General features: G+C 39.6%; 7 protein-coding genes across 11 annotated transcripts; 4 read left to right on the forward strand and 3 right to left on the reverse strand.

The window, feature by feature from the left end:
- Positions 1-1,204: 1,204 nt before the first annotated feature.
- On the forward strand, positions 1,205-2,742 carry LOC6578593 (probable inactive tRNA-specific adenosine deaminase-like protein 3). 2 transcript variants are annotated; one of them, XM_002004466.4, is made up of 2 exons: positions 1,205-1,873; positions 1,930-2,742. In XM_002004466.4, exons 1-2 carry the CDS (start codon positions 1,285-1,287, stop codon positions 2,415-2,417), a joined length of 1,077 nt encoding a protein of 358 aa, XP_002004502.1. In that variant the 5' UTR covers positions 1,205-1,284; the 3' UTR covers positions 2,418-2,742. The 2 variants fall into 2 exon arrangements, with proteins under 2 accessions (XP_002004502.1, XP_015018732.1); XM_015163246.3 differs by having other exon boundaries at positions 1,234-1,873; positions 1,936-2,742.
- LOC6578594 (28S ribosomal protein S28, mitochondrial) lies at positions 2,439-3,307 on the reverse strand. Its single transcript, XM_002004467.4, has 3 exons — positions 2,951-3,307; positions 2,772-2,893; positions 2,439-2,683 (listed from the first exon to the last, which is right to left on the reverse strand). Exons 1-3 carry the CDS (start codon positions 3,218-3,220, stop codon positions 2,491-2,493), a joined length of 585 nt encoding a protein of 194 aa, XP_002004503.1. The 5' UTR covers positions 3,221-3,307; the 3' UTR covers positions 2,439-2,490.
- Positions 3,308-3,365: 58 nt separating this feature from the next.
- LOC6578595 (protein FAM136A) lies at positions 3,366-4,615 on the forward strand. Its single transcript, XM_002004468.4, has 3 exons — positions 3,366-3,578; positions 3,645-3,809; positions 3,882-4,615. The coding sequence occupies exons 1-3, from the start codon at positions 3,492-3,494 to the stop codon at positions 4,068-4,070; spliced, it is 441 nt and encodes a 146-aa protein (XP_002004504.4). The 5' UTR covers positions 3,366-3,491; the 3' UTR covers positions 4,071-4,615.
- An 83-nt stretch (positions 4,616-4,698) lies between these two features.
- On the forward strand, positions 4,699-6,261 carry LOC6578596 (protein FAM136A). 2 transcript variants are annotated; one of them, XM_002004469.4, is made up of 3 exons: positions 4,699-4,857; positions 4,916-5,080; positions 5,805-6,261. In XM_002004469.4, the coding sequence occupies exons 1-3, from the start codon at positions 4,771-4,773 to the stop codon at positions 6,015-6,017; spliced, it is 465 nt and encodes a 154-aa protein (XP_002004505.1). In that variant the 5' UTR covers positions 4,699-4,770; the 3' UTR covers positions 6,018-6,261. The 2 variants fall into 2 exon arrangements, with proteins under 2 accessions (XP_002004505.1, XP_043866793.1); XM_044010858.1 differs by having other exon boundaries at positions 4,916-5,102; positions 5,805-5,898.
- A 118-nt stretch (positions 6,262-6,379) lies between these two features.
- LOC6578597 (cysteine dioxygenase type 1) lies at positions 6,380-9,164 on the reverse strand. Of its 2 annotated transcripts, none has more exons than XM_032729873.2 (3): positions 9,039-9,164; positions 6,747-7,314; positions 6,380-6,680 (listed from the first exon to the last, which is right to left on the reverse strand). In XM_032729873.2, exons 1-3 carry the CDS (start codon positions 9,039-9,041, stop codon positions 6,502-6,504), a joined length of 750 nt encoding a protein of 249 aa, XP_032585764.1. In that variant the 5' UTR covers positions 9,042-9,164; the 3' UTR covers positions 6,380-6,501. The 2 variants fall into 2 exon arrangements, with proteins under 2 accessions (XP_032585764.1, XP_002004506.1); XM_002004470.4 differs by lacking the exon at positions 9,039-9,164 and adding an exon at positions 7,451-7,626 and having other exon boundaries at positions 6,381-6,680.
- A 1,441-nt stretch (positions 9,165-10,605) lies between these two features.
- LOC6578598 (ubiquitin-like modifier-activating enzyme ATG7) lies at positions 10,606-16,639 on the reverse strand. Its single transcript, XM_002004471.4, has 9 exons — positions 16,167-16,639; positions 15,573-16,106; positions 15,052-15,255; positions 14,852-14,996; positions 14,443-14,790; positions 14,085-14,249; positions 11,088-11,372; positions 10,903-11,019; positions 10,606-10,835 (listed from the first exon to the last, which is right to left on the reverse strand). Exons 1-9 carry the CDS (start codon positions 16,355-16,357, stop codon positions 10,773-10,775), a joined length of 2,052 nt encoding a protein of 683 aa, XP_002004507.1. The 5' UTR covers positions 16,358-16,639; the 3' UTR covers positions 10,606-10,772.
- Positions 11,775-14,066, forward strand: LOC6578599 (32 kDa beta-galactoside-binding lectin). Of its 2 annotated transcripts, XM_044010859.1 has the most exons (4): positions 11,775-11,901; positions 12,290-12,371; positions 12,515-13,102; positions 13,414-14,066. In XM_044010859.1, the coding sequence occupies exons 1-4, from the start codon at positions 11,799-11,801 to the stop codon at positions 13,697-13,699; spliced, it is 1,059 nt and encodes a 352-aa protein (XP_043866794.1). In that variant the 5' UTR covers positions 11,775-11,798; the 3' UTR covers positions 13,700-14,066. The 2 variants fall into 2 exon arrangements, with proteins under 2 accessions (XP_043866794.1, XP_002004508.1); XM_002004472.4 differs by lacking the exon at positions 11,775-11,901 and having other exon boundaries at positions 12,129-12,371.
- Positions 16,640-16,680: the final 41 nt, after the last annotated feature.

Raw genomic sequence — 16,680 nt, forward strand, 5'->3', positions numbered from 1 at the left:
ATAAGTTCTAGACACGTTCGGCTTAACGGTCGCTCTTTATTGTTTTTCTCGTTGTTGATCAATTTAAGTTTTGTATACCAATTGGAGCTCTTACTGTTGCCTCTTGCTGTTATTTACCTTTGTTTGTTTAATAAGAGTTTTAATTTTAATATTGTGCAATTGTTGTGCTCAAATGGTATTGTTATGATCGAATCTGATCTGTTACTGGCAGCACAGCTAACAGTTTCTGTTATTGATGGCCGTTACAAAAATCGAATGTTAAACTCAAAATGGCTCTGCTATACATGTTGAATGCAATTATTTAACGTTAGAGCATTGTTATTGTAAGCGTTTATTGGAAAAAGAAAAACGTAAAGCTTAAAATTATACTGTTAAATATTAAACATAAAATAATTCAACACAGTGTGCCACCTACATTATATATTATATAGATATACACTCATGTGGTAACAAATTCGTATACATGCATTTAATATATAATACTTTTGTGCGCTTTGGCATTAATTAAGCTATTAAATTTAAGCTAGACAGCAGTTTTCACACAGATTCCAGTAAGAAATCACAATCCAGGCAAAATAAATTTCCACTGAAATTCAAAGAAACGAAAATAAATATATACATTGTTCATTTTATCGTTATCCCGTATCTAAACGTGCCCAAAATAATGAATAATCCTATGACGCCGAGTAATATTGCGCCATCAACAGCCATTATCCATACGCACAGGACAAAAGCGAATAATAACGATATGCATACTATATAAAAGGACAGTTGCACGAGAAAGCATTTATGCTGTAAAAATAATCATTTTTATTACAGTCACACATATATTTATTAATCAAAAACTTACAAATGCAACACCTAAAAGTAGGAGTATTTTGGCTGTTAAATATATGAGTAGAAATATTATTGCCAAAATTGCCCATACTAAAAATAGATGTGCAAGTCTCGCAATGGCAATAGCAAGACCAATAATTGCGAATATAACGCCCGATACTCCAATAATTATACATCCGTTGTAAAGAGATATACAGCAGAAAAACCCACTTTTAGAATAACACATTTTAATACAAATTACATCACATAAAATTTCGAATTTAATTTTATTTGACTGTTGGCGGGCAGCTATCTGTTCGATCGAATTTTCAGATAGCTATCGTACATATTTTACTATGCTGTGCATAATATCGAAACCAAATGCTTGTATATACTCGATAGTTGGGTGACCATGTCATGTACAGTATCGATACCATGCGCTTTCAACTACTCGATAATTTGTAAGCAATGGACAACAATGAAATTAAGGACAATTTATGCCCGCCAGCTACGAAAAAGATCAAAATTGACAATTTTGGCATAAAAGCAATACTCTCCGATGACTACAAAAAGGACATAGAGCTGATGCAGGTGCACAGCTGTCAATTGGAGAGTAAACAACAGCTGCAAGCAGTCATCAAAGAGCTCGCCCTGAAGCTGCCACATTTCCAGCACTTGAAGCGCGTTCATGACAGAAATGTGTTAATATGTCCATCAGATGATATTAAAGAGACACTGGAGCAGCACTTGAAGCTACATCAGATCTCCGATAATGTTTTAAAGGCCCTCTGCCGCAATGTGAATGTAATTGAGGTGCCTGCCAGTTCGGCCAAGCTGCGTGTGCAATACGAAAAAATGAGCAAATATTGGCCATGCAAATTTCACCCGGATAAATATGCCGAATCCTTGCAGAATGGCAGTAATTTTACAGACAGTCAAAGAGCATACCACAAGCGAATGGCCGAGCTGCTATGGAAGCTATCGAAGGATGTGAGCAAGGGACAAAACGTGGGCATTTGCGTAGACCCACGAAGGCCGAGCATTGTGGCCATAGCAGGTGAGGAAGTGAACCCAAGTCACTGATAGCTTGATCCTCAGCGATTTCTTTCGCAGCTGCAGGCGACGGCAGCAGTCATCAGCATTGCGTAATGTGGCTGGTGGATCATGTAGCGCGCAGTCAACGTGGCGGCGCCTGGCAATCGGATGTGGAATTCGTCAAAGACGAACCGCATACAAAGAGCACCTTGAGTGGCTTGCCACAAATCTTTTACGACTATCTAAAGCAAGACGCAGCTTGTCAGGATTTAAGCCTAGGCGCTGAGCTGCCCAGGAGAGAGGAGCAGCAGCAGCAGTCAGAGGCAGTTGTTGAGGATATCCATGCTGATAATCTATGCAAATACGGTCCTTACTTGTGCACCGGCTACGATGTCTACTTGCTGCGTGAGCCCTGCCTGATGTGCTCCATGGCGCTGGTGCACAGTCGCGTCAAGCGCATCTTCTTCCTCGAGCAATCCGAGAATGGCGCACTGACCAGTAAATTCCAACTGCACGCAGTCAAGGAACTGAATCATCACTACGAAGTCTTCCAATTTACGATGTGACAAAGCTGCTTCAAGAAAAACTTTTGATTCTTTTACTAGTTTAATGCAGTGAATAGATATTTTGTGTAGATCTTTAGAGCAACGTCTCGATTCGTGGTGCGTTGAATTCCACTCGTGGGTTCGATTGACGCGTGGGCGTGGCGATCAGTCCCAGCAGCTGGCAATCAGCCTCGAGTATAGTTATATCCTTGCTGGAGCCGAGGAATCGAGTGGATAGCTCCAGATCCTTGACGCGCAGACGAACGCGTGCGCCGCGCACATAGTCGCTAGACAAACAGAATTTTATAACGATTTAAGCATAAATAAAATACTTATTTGATATATATATGCATATAAATTAGTATTTGCTCTCACCTGCCATTCCTCGCGGGTCGCGTGCACACACAATGAAACTTCCAGCCAAAATCTATATACAAGTCATCGCCGACAACGTGAAAGATTTTACCACTGACAATTTTGCCCTCCGGATCGCCAAGCTACAAGAATTAACGAGATTACATAAACATCGACTGGAATATCCATATGCTACCTACATCAATGAACTTGGAGTTGCGCAGCAGTGAGGCAAAACTCTGATTGTCCACGGGCTCGGGCTCCGGCTCCACTGGCGCCGTATATCTCTCAAAGGCACGCGCGAATCCTCCCTTGGCCGTATTTTCTTCCGGCTGTGTCTCGCTCACATTTTTATCGCTCGTCGTCGTTCCTTCAGTGCTGAACAAACGCTGTGTGGCGGATAGCTGGCGGCTCCAATTGCAGACATTCGCTTGCAGCGTGTAGGTGCCTAGTTTACGCAGCAGCGACATTCTTTTTATTTATAAATTAGAAAAATAATAAGAATTACTACACAGGTAATGCTGCAACTAAGGCGATAGAATACAAATCCAAGTCATCGACCCGCCGCCACTCGCAGCCAAAACAGCTGACATCCCAATTAATTTTATCGATAAGAAGACTATTATCGTTACGAATTACAAAACACGCTGTCTAGCCGGGCAGCATATTACTATTTTATACACTTCATATATTACGAAATCAGCAGTTGCAGTTGCAGACTTTAATCCATAATTAATAATAATGATACAACAACAGCGCCAACGTGTAGAGTCAGCCGTGACCGAGCTCATCGATGACATGGACAAGTCGCATTTACGCAAAATGCAGGTACTTACTCCAATACGAATCCAATTGGAAATGTACTCATCGATGTTTTCCTGTTCTTTCTAACAGACGGACATGCATCTGTGTGCGGCAAAGTGTTGCCAAGACGGGACCTCAAGCGTGGACAGCGTGCAGCGCTGCGTCGACCGTTGCTCGGCGCCCATGACAAGGGCGCAAAACTACGTGCAGCACGAGTTGGGCGAATTTCAGGGACGACTTCAACGTTGCGTCATGGTGAGCTATATACAATACATAAAACGAAAGAACGAGCGCGGGAGAGATAATTGCAACAAGTTTCATTTCTAGCAATGCAACGATGATGTTAAAGTGAAAATGCCACCCAATCCAAACGAGGATCAGATAGCCAAGTTTACGGATCAGTTCGAAAGATGCGCCATACAATGTGTCGACAAGCACGTTGGCCTCATACCCAATCTAATGAAGACAATGAAATCGGTTCTAGCCAAGGGACCCGACGCCATACCGCAAGTCTAAGTCTAAGTCCTGTGCATATATGTGCTATAGCATATATGTGGTGTATGATTATGCTATAGTGCATATATGCTGCATTTAATTGTTGAGCTCCCTTTTCTGAAATGTATTGTTAACTAAAAGAAGAACATAAAACCCTTTTAAGCACGCTAATTAAAGCCAGGTTTATGGCGCCTAAACTGAACAGAAAACATCTTTTATATTTTTAAATAAAAAATCCAGCAGAAAATAAAAGCTGGAGCCGAAAAACTGGCAGTCAGGAAGAGGAGCTAGAGCGTTCTATATGTAAGAAAGAAAGAGAGAGAGAGGGAGTATAAAAGTTTGGACATACTTATATCAAAGTTAATTAACATGATCCTAAACTGGACATTGATGCATGTCATTTAGCTCTCAGAGAGAGTCTCTTTCCTTCTCTCTCTCTCCCTTTTATCTTCTTTATCCGATCCCTAAAGATCTCTTGAGCAATTGATAAATATATGTACATACATATATCATTATACTGTAAACACTTGAACCCCAAACAACGTTTGCTTTGCTATTATTCACAGCACTGAAAACAATTTATATAATACATAGACTCAAACAAATAAATCTAAGAAAATATATATACATATATCCATATACTTATACATTTATGTATATATGCCAATTTTACGTAGTTTTGTTTTCAAAATTCTTTAAATAAACCTAAAAATAAAAAAAAATGGTGGATCAACAGAAGCGACGCCTGGAGGGCGCCATTAGCGACATGATCGAGGACATGTATCGCTCCCATCTGCGGCGCATGCAGGTGAGCCCCAAGCGAATATATCAGTATAGATATATATTCTAAGGATCGAATTTCCTAGTCCATAATGCATCGGTGCGCCGCCACCTGCTGCGACGATGAACGCGGCACCTTGGACAGCGTGCAACGTTGCATTGAGAAGTGCGCCTCGCCCCTAATGGATGCCCAGGACTATTTGCAGAGCGAGCTGGGACAGTTCCAAAGCCATTTGCAGGGCTGTGTCAAGGTGAGAGAATTGAACGGCACAGGTGAATAGCTGAACAGCTTCAAGGAGATCGAAGGATGGAGCTATAAAAGAGATCTATCTGTGTTGCTTAGTAATATACTACAGATAGAAGAGATCAGTCTTTCAATTTTAGACTATTCATAGAGACATTTTAATGCCAGGCAGGGGAAACAGCTAAAAGTACAGCTAGGAAAGGCTTTAGTTTTAAGAGAGATCGTATTTATATCAATGATCTATTATTTTTAAGGCTTTTTCAAGGCAAGAGGAATAAACTGTTCCCCTATTGGGCACAGATTCAAGATAACCTAAGGATCTAGTTAGCAAATATAGCTACTATATTTAGATATATGAAAATTTTATTGTCAAGCTGTGTCGGTGGAAGGGAGCTGAACAGGAATAGATATTGTATAGTCTAAGCTTATAGATTAATTTGTCAGCTGTACCTTATATCTATTATAATATAAGTAAAATTAAGTATAGCCAAAACTACATTATGTGAAACTTATGAGGACCTTCATTTAAAAAGGTACAGTTCGTACCAGCCAAATGAAGGTTTAATAAAAATACCATCTTTAGGCAAATAGCTCAGTTTAATATAGTATAATAGAGAAGTATCTAGAGATATATCTACATTGAATTATTTATGAAAGACTCTTTTTTATCTTTATCAATATACTCTGCACTATATAGTATCTGTATACAAATCCTTTAATAATTCCCCTAGGAATGCAATAGCGATGCCCGTTCGAAGCTGCCCAGCAATCCCAACGAACACGATATGTCGCGATCCAGACACTTGTTCGAGGTGTGCACCGGCAACTGTGTGGACAAGCACATCAATCTGCTGCCCGGTCTGATGAAGAACATACAGAAGACACTCGATAGGGGTGTGCCGAAGAGATCGCATTTGCGTGATCAAAAGAGTGCGGATGCTTAACAGCATAGGAAACCATCAATGATCAATTGTCGATGATCATATCATATCATATCATAGCACATTATCAATCAATGAGGTCCTGCTGGCAGCACGAATTGATGCTTTGCAGGGGCTACACACGATCAGTGATCAGCGAATGATCCTTCGAATCGAAGCTAGGAAACCAATTCGAGTTCTTTTATTTCTATCTATTTTCCGGTATTTGTGTATGTGTCCATATGAATTAAATTGAATCATATAAGGAAAAACAAAACCGCTAACTCGTGCTAAATTCGAAACTATGTATGTATATGTACGTGGAATATGATAAGCTTTGGGGGGGTTCAAGGCGCCATAGATAAGACTTGTTTTCTAGTTTAAAGTATTTTTGTTATTCAGTTAATGTAACTTAATTTAACATTTTTGGTATAGCTAAGAGCTTAACAACTAATAATAGGAGACTTAAATATATATGAGTATATATATATCTATGTGTGTTTGTAGTCTATTGCTCATTGGCTTTGTTGCGTACGCCGTATTTACTCCAGAACGTAACCTTGGCTGGTATCTTCTTGCCATTGCTCTGGAAGATGTTGCACATATCGAAGGGCGGGCAGTAGAGATGCAGCGAGACCGAGGTGTCCGTATGGCTGGGATTCTCCACGCGATGCAGCCCCAAGTTATCTGAAGTGGGTTAAAAGGAAAACCGTTAAGGAAAGACTTGCTTAGGGCAGCGCATGAGGCACTCACCATTTATGTAGGCCACATCATTGACTGGTATGGGCTTATCGCCGATCTCCACCAGCTCGTGATCGTTGATGTGTTGATGATCCTGTTGCTGCTGCTGCTGCTGCTGCTCCTCATCGCCGCCCCGGTTCGGATACCGATAGCGTTTCTCTCGCAGCTCACCCTTCAGCATCTTCATGAAGCAATGCGAGTCCGCGTGATCGTGCACCGATGAGCTGTGACCCTCACCCCAGCAGAGTATCAACAGATTGAACTTCCCATTGCCGGCATCGACCAGATTTCTCGTATACGTGTAACGATCGAATTTGGCATATTTACGCCATTCCTTGGGATTCGATTTGTAGGCGAGCATCAGATGATTCACCATCTCAATGTTCACATAGTTCGCATCGAATTCACGATGCAATGCCGATATCAGATCCGGCAAACTGTCCACGGCGGGTCCAAACTTTAACGGTTTCTCCAGCGCGCAATAGTAATGCGTCGCCTGGCGCAAATATTTCTCCTGATCGATATTATCGATCTCCCCATCGATCTTGGACAAAGCCATTTTACACTTGCTTTGATTCACCTGAGATTCAGAGATGTACGAATTTTCTGTTAATATAATTGCCATATATACATATACATACATATATACCAAATAGACTGCCTACGATCAATGGAAAAATTTCTGATTTATAGTATTTTAATCGCTGTAAACTTACTTCTTGATTGATTTAAATGAATTGAGTGTTCGTGATAGAGTTATCAATAGCGCTATTGAACTATGCTTAGAATCAGCTCTGTCTTTATTTTAGTTCTATATATATATATATATGGGAATATATTGCAATGTAGCTGCTCTCGTACCACTAGGCTCAACCGACTGATTGCGAATGCGTCTGTCAGTCAATAAACCGAATATTTTCTTATAAAGAATATATACGTAAGCTCTCACCCCTGACTCTTATCTCTAAAATGAGCGATCTCTGAGCTATGACCATGTTTATAATATATGTTGCCAGGAGCTCAACATCTGGCATGGGCGGCAGCCTCCGCCTCCTCCGAAACCTGAACAACAACAACAACAATTCACAATTTTTGACACACAAATTTCAAGAGATTTGGTATTCTCCCAATTCAGCTTCACTGATAAGCCAAAAAATGTCTTCAAACTCTTGTTGTTTCGACTGACGCATGCCATCTGATCATGTACTGTCTATATATACATTCATATATGCATACATTGTTATAAATATTGCGGGTATTCACTGTAGCCACTGACTTAGTCTATCAGTTGATATTTCTATCTGCGTCATTTCTAGAATCTTTTTCTATGGATTTCCTCGGCTTAAGAGTCAAGCCCCATTTTTTTATAACATATTGTTTTTTTTTCCTTAGCTAAAAAATTTTAGATTGGGAAAGGCTTATGAATGAAGAGCTATATGGTAACTGCTACAGATATAGAAATAACCATATATGACTATATATAGCTACATGGCTCTACCTTTTAGCAGATTGGAAAACATCTTACATAATCTGACTTTATATGAAAACAAAGTATATTAAACGTGTCTATTCATAGATAACGTTACTAAATACAAAACACGTCAGGTTTAGGTTTACAAAAATAGGAAATATTGCCTCTAGAAATACGAAAATAGCACTCGAGGGCTTACTTAATTGAGAGAGCCATATATCTTGTAAGGTAGATGAATAGGCTGTCTTTACTATGTGAACGACTATCAGAAATTGTATACCTAACCTCACAAAATATATATCTGTTAAAGTTAAGCTCAAAGTGAAAATAATAATCCAAAATATTCAAATTGTGTTAAATAAGTATTTAAGTCTATTACAAATATTTATGAATTTCAAAAATTTTAAACCATTCTATAGGCCATACGCACTCTGTATGTAAGCCACGAGTCCCGCTTAAGCATTTTAATGAGCCTATTAAAAACACTTGATATTGCGACGTGCCTCCATTGCGTATAGTAAAGCTCAAATTGATAGATTTCTTTATGCATATGTATATGAATGGTAATTAAATGCTACCACGGCTATAGCTATGGCCATTAGCCAATTTTGAAAGATTTGAAGAAAAAACACAAGAGATTTTGCAACGTTTTTTTTTCAAATGCAAAACAACTTTCGCAACGAGTTACGAGAAAGAGCAACAAAGGAAACTGCAATTAGTGAAAACTAACGGTGAATACTCCATAAAATTGATGCAGTTCATAATTAACCAAAGGTATTTTTATAACTTTAAAAGGATTTTAATTTAAATTGTATGTAAAAGTTCGCGCTTACCATATTGTTTTCCTTTTTGTTAAAACTTTTACTGCCAAACGTAGTTAAAAATATAATTTTAGTAGTATTATGCACTGCACTGCAACACTGTCTTCAAACTCTGGCCAGTTGTATGCGCGTTCGGCTGTTTTCTGTGCGCATTTTGGATATCTTTCACCAATTTATGTGAATCCGTTGGCCCATACCAAAACGTCACTTCGTTTCACTCAAAACGCAATTTGAGTGAAATGCTTTGGACTCGATTGGCATTTTGAGCGCTTTTCGAGGCATCGTTGACGCCGCCGTCGCTGTCGCTGTCACCGCCGCCGGCTATGGCAGCCATTGCTGCTGCTTGCTGCTGTTGTTTTTGTTATTTGCATATTTCTTGCTGCTCTTTCTTCGTATTTGTCTACGTTTTTTTTGTCACGCTGAGTCGCGGAGTTATTGTGGTTGTTTCTGCTGTCAGCTTCGGCTTTGTTTGTGTTACGTTGAGCCATTGTTGTTGCAGCGTTCGCCTTTAACAGCTATTAATTATGTAGACTGGCTGCTGCTGCTGTTATTGTTGTTTTTCGATATTTGCAGAAGAAAGCAGTTATCATCGGCTCAGTGGGTAGCCAAACCTTAAGTGATTAACCGTTGCTGTTGTTGTTGGATTTTGCCTAGGGTCAAATGCCGTTTGAGACCAACATTATGTGTGTCAAGTGATTTGTTATTGTCATTTTTGTACATTTCATTAATGCGAGCTAAAAATCAGGTAACGGTAAAATTGCTGTACACGTGCTTGGGCTTAAGGAAGCAGATCCTGCTGATTTCCAAAATTAAATTTCCCGTAATCTATTTTTAAGTCATTTAACCTTAAGAACAGCATTTGCCATTTAGCATGAACCCGTATGTTGACCCGCTTTCTTTTTCAAACTCTTACCTGTAGGAGTTTAATGAACTTGACTTTTGATTCATGGTTCTGATTCTTGATAGCTTAATAGGCTTATCAATATTCAGAAAGAAAAAAACAAAAAACCCAAGAAGCAAAACAAAATATTTTACATGTAAATATTTAAGAACTAAAATAGCAAATAGAAACAAACATTGGGCAAAACAAAAATTGTCGTCATTTCCAGGTCAAAAGTAAACAAAAAACAATAACAAGACCGAATATTTGTGAGATTCCACTGATTCACAATCATATGAAAATGTCATAAATAATATTCTTATCGGAATATGTAATGTATGTACAACAGGAAATCAATTCGGTGTGATACAAGTGTATTTATGTATGTACATACATATTCGGATAATACATAAGTATGAATACATAAGTACAACTGTTTAGTGTTTATCCACACTAAGACAAACTTTGAGCTCTCTATGCAACTCTTATACTGAGCATGGACAAGTTCTGTATGAGAGCTGTTAATAACATTCGTTAACATTATAGCAGGACAATGAAGACCTGCTCATAACCTACTAACATACACATAACAAAACAAATAGTAAATGGTCTGTTAATAAGTATTGAATTACTATATGACAATTCTTAATTATATATTACGGATTATATATTATAATGGAAAATGTAAACAAGCTCAGATTGCATTGCATTAAAATGACATATATTTGTAACGACATACAGAGATTTGAATACTTATAAAACACACATACATAAATTATAAAATTTGGTGCTAAATAAATGACTTTAAGCTTAAATATAATAGAAAATGCATATAGTTCATCATGATAATAATAATAAAAAATAGACTAATTATCATCATCATCATCATTGTCGGACATATCAAACTCATTATCATCGAAGTCAATTATCTGGAATTATAAATTAGACAGACAGATTAAATTTAGATTAATCCAATAATAAACTTTGTGCACATACCTCACTGTTAAGTCGCTTGAAGTCGGAAATACCAGTTAGATCCTCCAGGTACTTGGCCGTTTCGAATGTTTTGAACAGAAATTCGTGACCCTCGCTGCGATAGGCGGCCAAAACACGCTAAAGATATATAAATATATGTTTATTATATAGACATATCGCTCGATATATTTATAGAGACTTCTCACCTCCGAGCAGGCAATGCACTGCGCAAACTTCTGCGTGGCTGGCAAAATGTTCTCAAAGTTGCACAGCATGCCGCGTATGGAATGGGGCAAGATGCCTAACAGCCCCTCCGGCTGTTGCACCTCCGTCGTCTGCTGGCGACTGTTTGCATAGTAGGCGGGCGCCAGCTCCCTCAGCGGATGCTGCAGCAGGGCGACCAACAGCTCCACTGCATAACTAGCGGCTATGTTAGAGACGCCGGGTCGCGTAACAGTGCACTGTTGATCTAGTGTGCGATCCTTGAGCGACTGTAAATAACAGAGACGTAAAGTTTAAGGTTAACATGATAGAGGGAGAGAGAAAGCGAAATCATAGCTTATTCTTATTTAAATTTGAATGCAGGAATGTGAAAATTCTAATTATATGTCAGAATCGTGATTCAGTTTTATTTGAATTCCATTCTAGCTCTTTGTACTCTGGCAAAAATGGCAGCTCTCTTGACAACTCTCTTCTCAATATTCTGTTTACATTTTGTGCAGCCAACTTAACAGCTTATTAGAGCTGGCATTTTCCAATTGGCAAGTTTGCTTATAAGATATGCGCCTAAGCTCTGTATGCAGCTTGCAGAACAGCTGTTCAACTACTGTTACTTAACAGTGGACTGCTTGTAATACGATTTTACATACATTACATGAGCTACTCTTATATCCAATTAACGCAGCAGCAACTGCTGCATGTTTACAGTTTTTTCATGCAGTTCAACTTTGTACGCTGTGCTGAGAGCTTTACATTCCAAGGCGAGCTTTACACTAACAAAAATGACGCCGCCAACCATAGGTAAGGCAGACACACAGCACAGCTGAGCGTGCGAAAGCCAAAAACAAACAATACAAAAATAAAGTAAAGTAAAAAAAAGAGTAAATAACGTCAAGAGGAGTGGAAATATGGGCAGGCCAAAAGCAGAAGCAACAAAAATGATGAAAAAAGAGCGCTCGAGTGAGCTGCCTGCTGATTAGATAAAAATTATTTGTATGTACATAAAAATTCTAATGAATGCTCAGAGAAGTTGTTAAAGAAATATTGTAGGCATTGAACGCTGCCAGAGATAATGTCGATTCGCTCTGCCCGACGATAAACCCTTAACACGAAATATAAAATCCGAAAAAAAAGGAAAATTGAATTTCCTAATCAAATTATTAATATAGTCTATTAAATATGTTAACAGAATATTCGGGGAATTTATCGCATCCGCTGGAATTCGGCCATGTGCTGGAAATCGTGGCCAAAACAATCGATGGAGCAGCCAGGTAAATTACACAAAAAATATCTAGAGCCCTGCCTTCAATATGAGTCAAACGTTGTTATCGCCATTGATGACATGACTAAACACAGTTTAGCCCTCCCATTGTATAATCAACCATATTTAAATGGCATCTATTCTACATTCCAGATTCCATATCAATCTCTGCACGGCCAAGTCATCGGTGAATCCCGATGCGGACATTGGGCTGCGGTTCTCCTGCTATTTTCGCAATGATATGATCGTGCGCAATTCCCGCATGCACGGCGTCTGGGGCGAGGAGGAGTCCCATGTCGATGACAATATCAATCTGCCCAATCCTATAGTCAGCGGGGAGTTCTTTATGGTCTATATTCTGGCCGCTGACGAGTGCTTTCACATTTCGATCAATAGCCGCGAGTTCTGCACATTTCGATATCGTTTGCCTCTGAGCTCGATTCGTGCGGTCGAGATACGCGATCAAATACAGGTGATCAAACAGGTAGATCATCGCACCGTCTTCCCCAATCCCTGGCCGGCCATACACGCCTCGGACTACTTCAAGGCCTTCAGCAACGACCAGCCGATACTCTTTAGCCCCGGCCATGTTATTGTCATCACAGCGCGCTGCTTCGCGAATAAACGTGGCCAATTTATTATCAAGTTTACGGACTCCGACACGAAGCGCGAGGAACTGCACTTTAGCGTGCGATTCGACGAGAAGGCTGTGATTCGCAACACCATGAACAAGAATTTTGAGTAAGTTCGTTATGCAACACTGCTTAAGCTAGCAGCTAAGCCTAAATCCATTTGAATAATGGTTTTAATTAGAGCACACACTCAATAAGAGCACGCTTAAAGCTCATCTTTGTGTGAAGTTTAGTGCTAGTATATTGAGTTGATTGTCCAACACTGAAAATGTGAAACTTTCGCTAAAAGAGTATTAAGACTTTGCTTAAAGCTACCCTTATTAAAAAACACCTTTAAACGAAAGCCATTTGGAATAAGAATCTCACCTAAAGCTAGCTAAATATTCTAATACAAATATATTAATCACTTCTCTTTTGCAGGTTTGGAATCGAGGAGCGGCATGGGGGCTTTCCCTTCGTCTTCAATCAGCAATTTAAATTGGCCTTGGCTTTCACGGAACGCGAGGTATTGACCGCCGTGGATGGGTTCAATTTCTTTAGCTACGCCTGGCGCACACCGAATGCCATGATGAACCTCGTGGGCTTCAAGGTGACTGCAATCAATGGCTTGGTCATTCAAATCACAGGCGTCGATCACGTACAAACGGGCGACACGACGTGCGCAGGATTTGAGAAATACTCGAGACATGATTACGAGTGCGCTTAGTATATTTTAAGATTTGCTTAAAGTAAAAGTAGGCTCTGCTACTATTTACTATATAAAATATTTTAGTATATGGAATAGAATGCTATATATATGGCATATACTACTATATTGTATATACTACTATTTGTAATATACTATGTACAATATATATACTACTATTTGTAGTGTCCTGATATATAATCTGTGGTATGCCTCAGTATGTATATACTAAATAATTTATGATAATGTACAATATATAAAATGCTAATATACTACTATATGCCATATATAATTATATACCATATACAGCCTTATTCAATATACTACTTAAACTGTATATACTATTAGCTTGTATATATTTATTAATAAAGTCTGAGTTTTTGTTAAATTTTGTAGTTTTACTCACATTTCCTGGCGCTGTGACATCATTGCAAAAGTAACAACCCAACTGTTGTCCAGTTATGCATTTAAGTCCTTCGACATCCTTGATACAATCGCCTGTGAGCTCTCGCGTGCTGCCATGCCGCATGACTAGATAGCTGTCAAAGCCAAGAGCTGCATTCATGACAATCTGTAGAGCATACAAAATATACATACATATTAATAAAAGCTCATATTTGACTGGGTCATTATACAATAGAAATGATCTTAAATTTTAGGTAATCCATATGTAGGAATTCTCTATATATATATTCTACATACTAATACAACCATTCTACAGACTACTCGCCCATTATCTAATATATTCAACTACCATATTTAACCTTTTGATTTGCTGCACCCAGCAGCGTGGGCAGCCAACGGCTCTCACGTGAATCGGTTAGCAGAAAGATGACATCATGCGCCCGCACCTCCTCCTCGATGCGCTGTAAATGCTGCTCGGTTTGTGGGCGTAATGCCTCGCCCACTGTATGGCCCGGCATGGGTATTTCCAAAATATAACCCTTGGTGACAGCGCTCGGATTAATCTCAAGCAGACGAGCGGCAGCTGTGGTTGCCTTCATGCAATTTCCAGCCACAGCATCCGAGTGGGTATAAAGACTTTGACGCACAGGATTCGAATAGCCTACTTTGCCATTGTCCATTAGCGTTATGTGCTTGAAGCCCCAGGACTAAAAGAAAAGATCATTAATATATATACACATGTATATAGTAAGTGCTATCCAGCCTAACCAGCAAATTGCGAGCCACAGCACAGCCCAATGTGCCAGCTCCAAACAGCAAACACTTGGTCTTTGCAAGTATATCCAAATCTAAGTCGGGAACCAGACGCCATTTCATAAGTTTCAAATTCAAGTTAACCGAATTCTCAGCCAATCTGCAAAGCATATGATATTATAGTCATATGGTATATATGTAGGGCGATTACTAACTTGGCTGGATCCATGCTATCCCGCATATTGGCCATGCGTGGTCCCATTTTGCCATTGCGATTCGCTTCCCAGCCAACAAATTGCACCTGTTCATAGTTCCATGCCTCCGCCTGACGTACCTCCCAAATCAAGCTGTTGTCCAAATGCATTTGCTGATCATAGCGCAGACCCAAGAACTTGAGCGATTTGCCAATAAGAGTGGGACTGAAATGAGTAAAAAAAGTGTATTTGAGTTAAATCAGTGTTGTGAAAATCGAATTCACTCGCTTTCGCTCTCTTCAATGTATTATCGATATCGAGTACAATTTGTTTGATGAGCACATATCTAACACAGCTGTGGCTAAAGTTTGAGCGCATTGCCAAACAAAAGTGAAAAGGAAAGAAAGAGAAAGAGAGTTGAGTTTGAGTAACTTAAGCTCATTCCACTCACGCTCTTTCCCTCTCTCTCTGCTTTCTCTTCAGCCAATAGCAAAACAGCTTGCTTCGAGCGCACCTGTTGAACACATTCATTTATTATTTACCATTTCTGGAACAGCAATGCCACATAGTTGCGCATCAGCCAGGCAGGATTCTCATATTCGCTGGGATCGGCGAAACAGTAAATATAATACTGCGCTCGCTGCTCATCGAAATCACTTAAAGCAGCAGTCAAGCTGAGCGTCTCCCACACTTTCGCCTGTTCGTTCACATGCAAGATAAAAAAGTTCTGCGCATGCGCAGGCAACACGGAAATAGCTTCCACATAGTTTCGATTATTGGGAATTTCTTTCAGCTTTGTAGCTGGGCTAAGCAATTCCAGTGCGGGTGTCAGGGGGCAGGGAAAGGCGAACCAATAGTAATAGCTATGGCATTTCAGATCCGCGAAAGACAGAACAAAGAAGCGCGTCAATAAACTGGCGTCGCTCAAGGCTCGGCCACTGCGCATATCATCCAACAGTTGTTTGCCCTCATCTACCAGCAGCGCTGTCTTATCCAGGGATTTGAACTCCTCAATTGTATTTTTATTGTAAATATTTCCATGGGCTAAATGGCTGAATTTTGGTGTCTGCGCTTCACTGTGAAGTAATTAACAGTTAATTGTGTCCTCTTATCAGTCAGCTGGCCACGCAGTTTACCTATTATATGCGCTGTAGTCGACCTCGAGCAGACAACCGGACGCCTTGCGATTTGTGTAGTATCCGAAAATTGAACGTTTTGTATCGGACAAACGGTCATAGTCGAGTTTTAGTTCTGCTAATTTATGCCAAAATGTCGGCGATACAAACGACTCAAAAGGAGCAAATTGTAAAATTTTAATATCACTCATTGCGTTTTAATTCTGTAGAGCAGCGATGCACACACGCCCACGCAATGCAAATATAAACAAACAATGGGGGAACAAATGACATTCAAAGGGAACGACATGAGAATGAAATAATCAGCTGCGCAGGGAGCACCACAGCCGATAAAAAGACAAATATGAAATGCAGACGGTCACATCGTTAATGAAACTGATTGCGGAAGTGATGAAAATACCCAAAAAACAGGCCCCATAAAATAGGCATAGAGGGTAAAATTATAATCAAATATAAGAACTACATGAATTAACACTCAAACTGTCAAATATATGCGTGCAACTAAAATTTAATC

The sequence above is a fragment of the Drosophila mojavensis genome, unplaced genomic scaffold (genome assembly GCF_018153725.1).
Source record: "Drosophila mojavensis isolate 15081-1352.22 unplaced genomic scaffold, ASM1815372v1 contig_80, whole genome shotgun sequence".
NCBI classification, from domain to species: Eukaryota; Metazoa; Arthropoda; class Insecta; order Diptera; family Drosophilidae; genus Drosophila; species Drosophila mojavensis.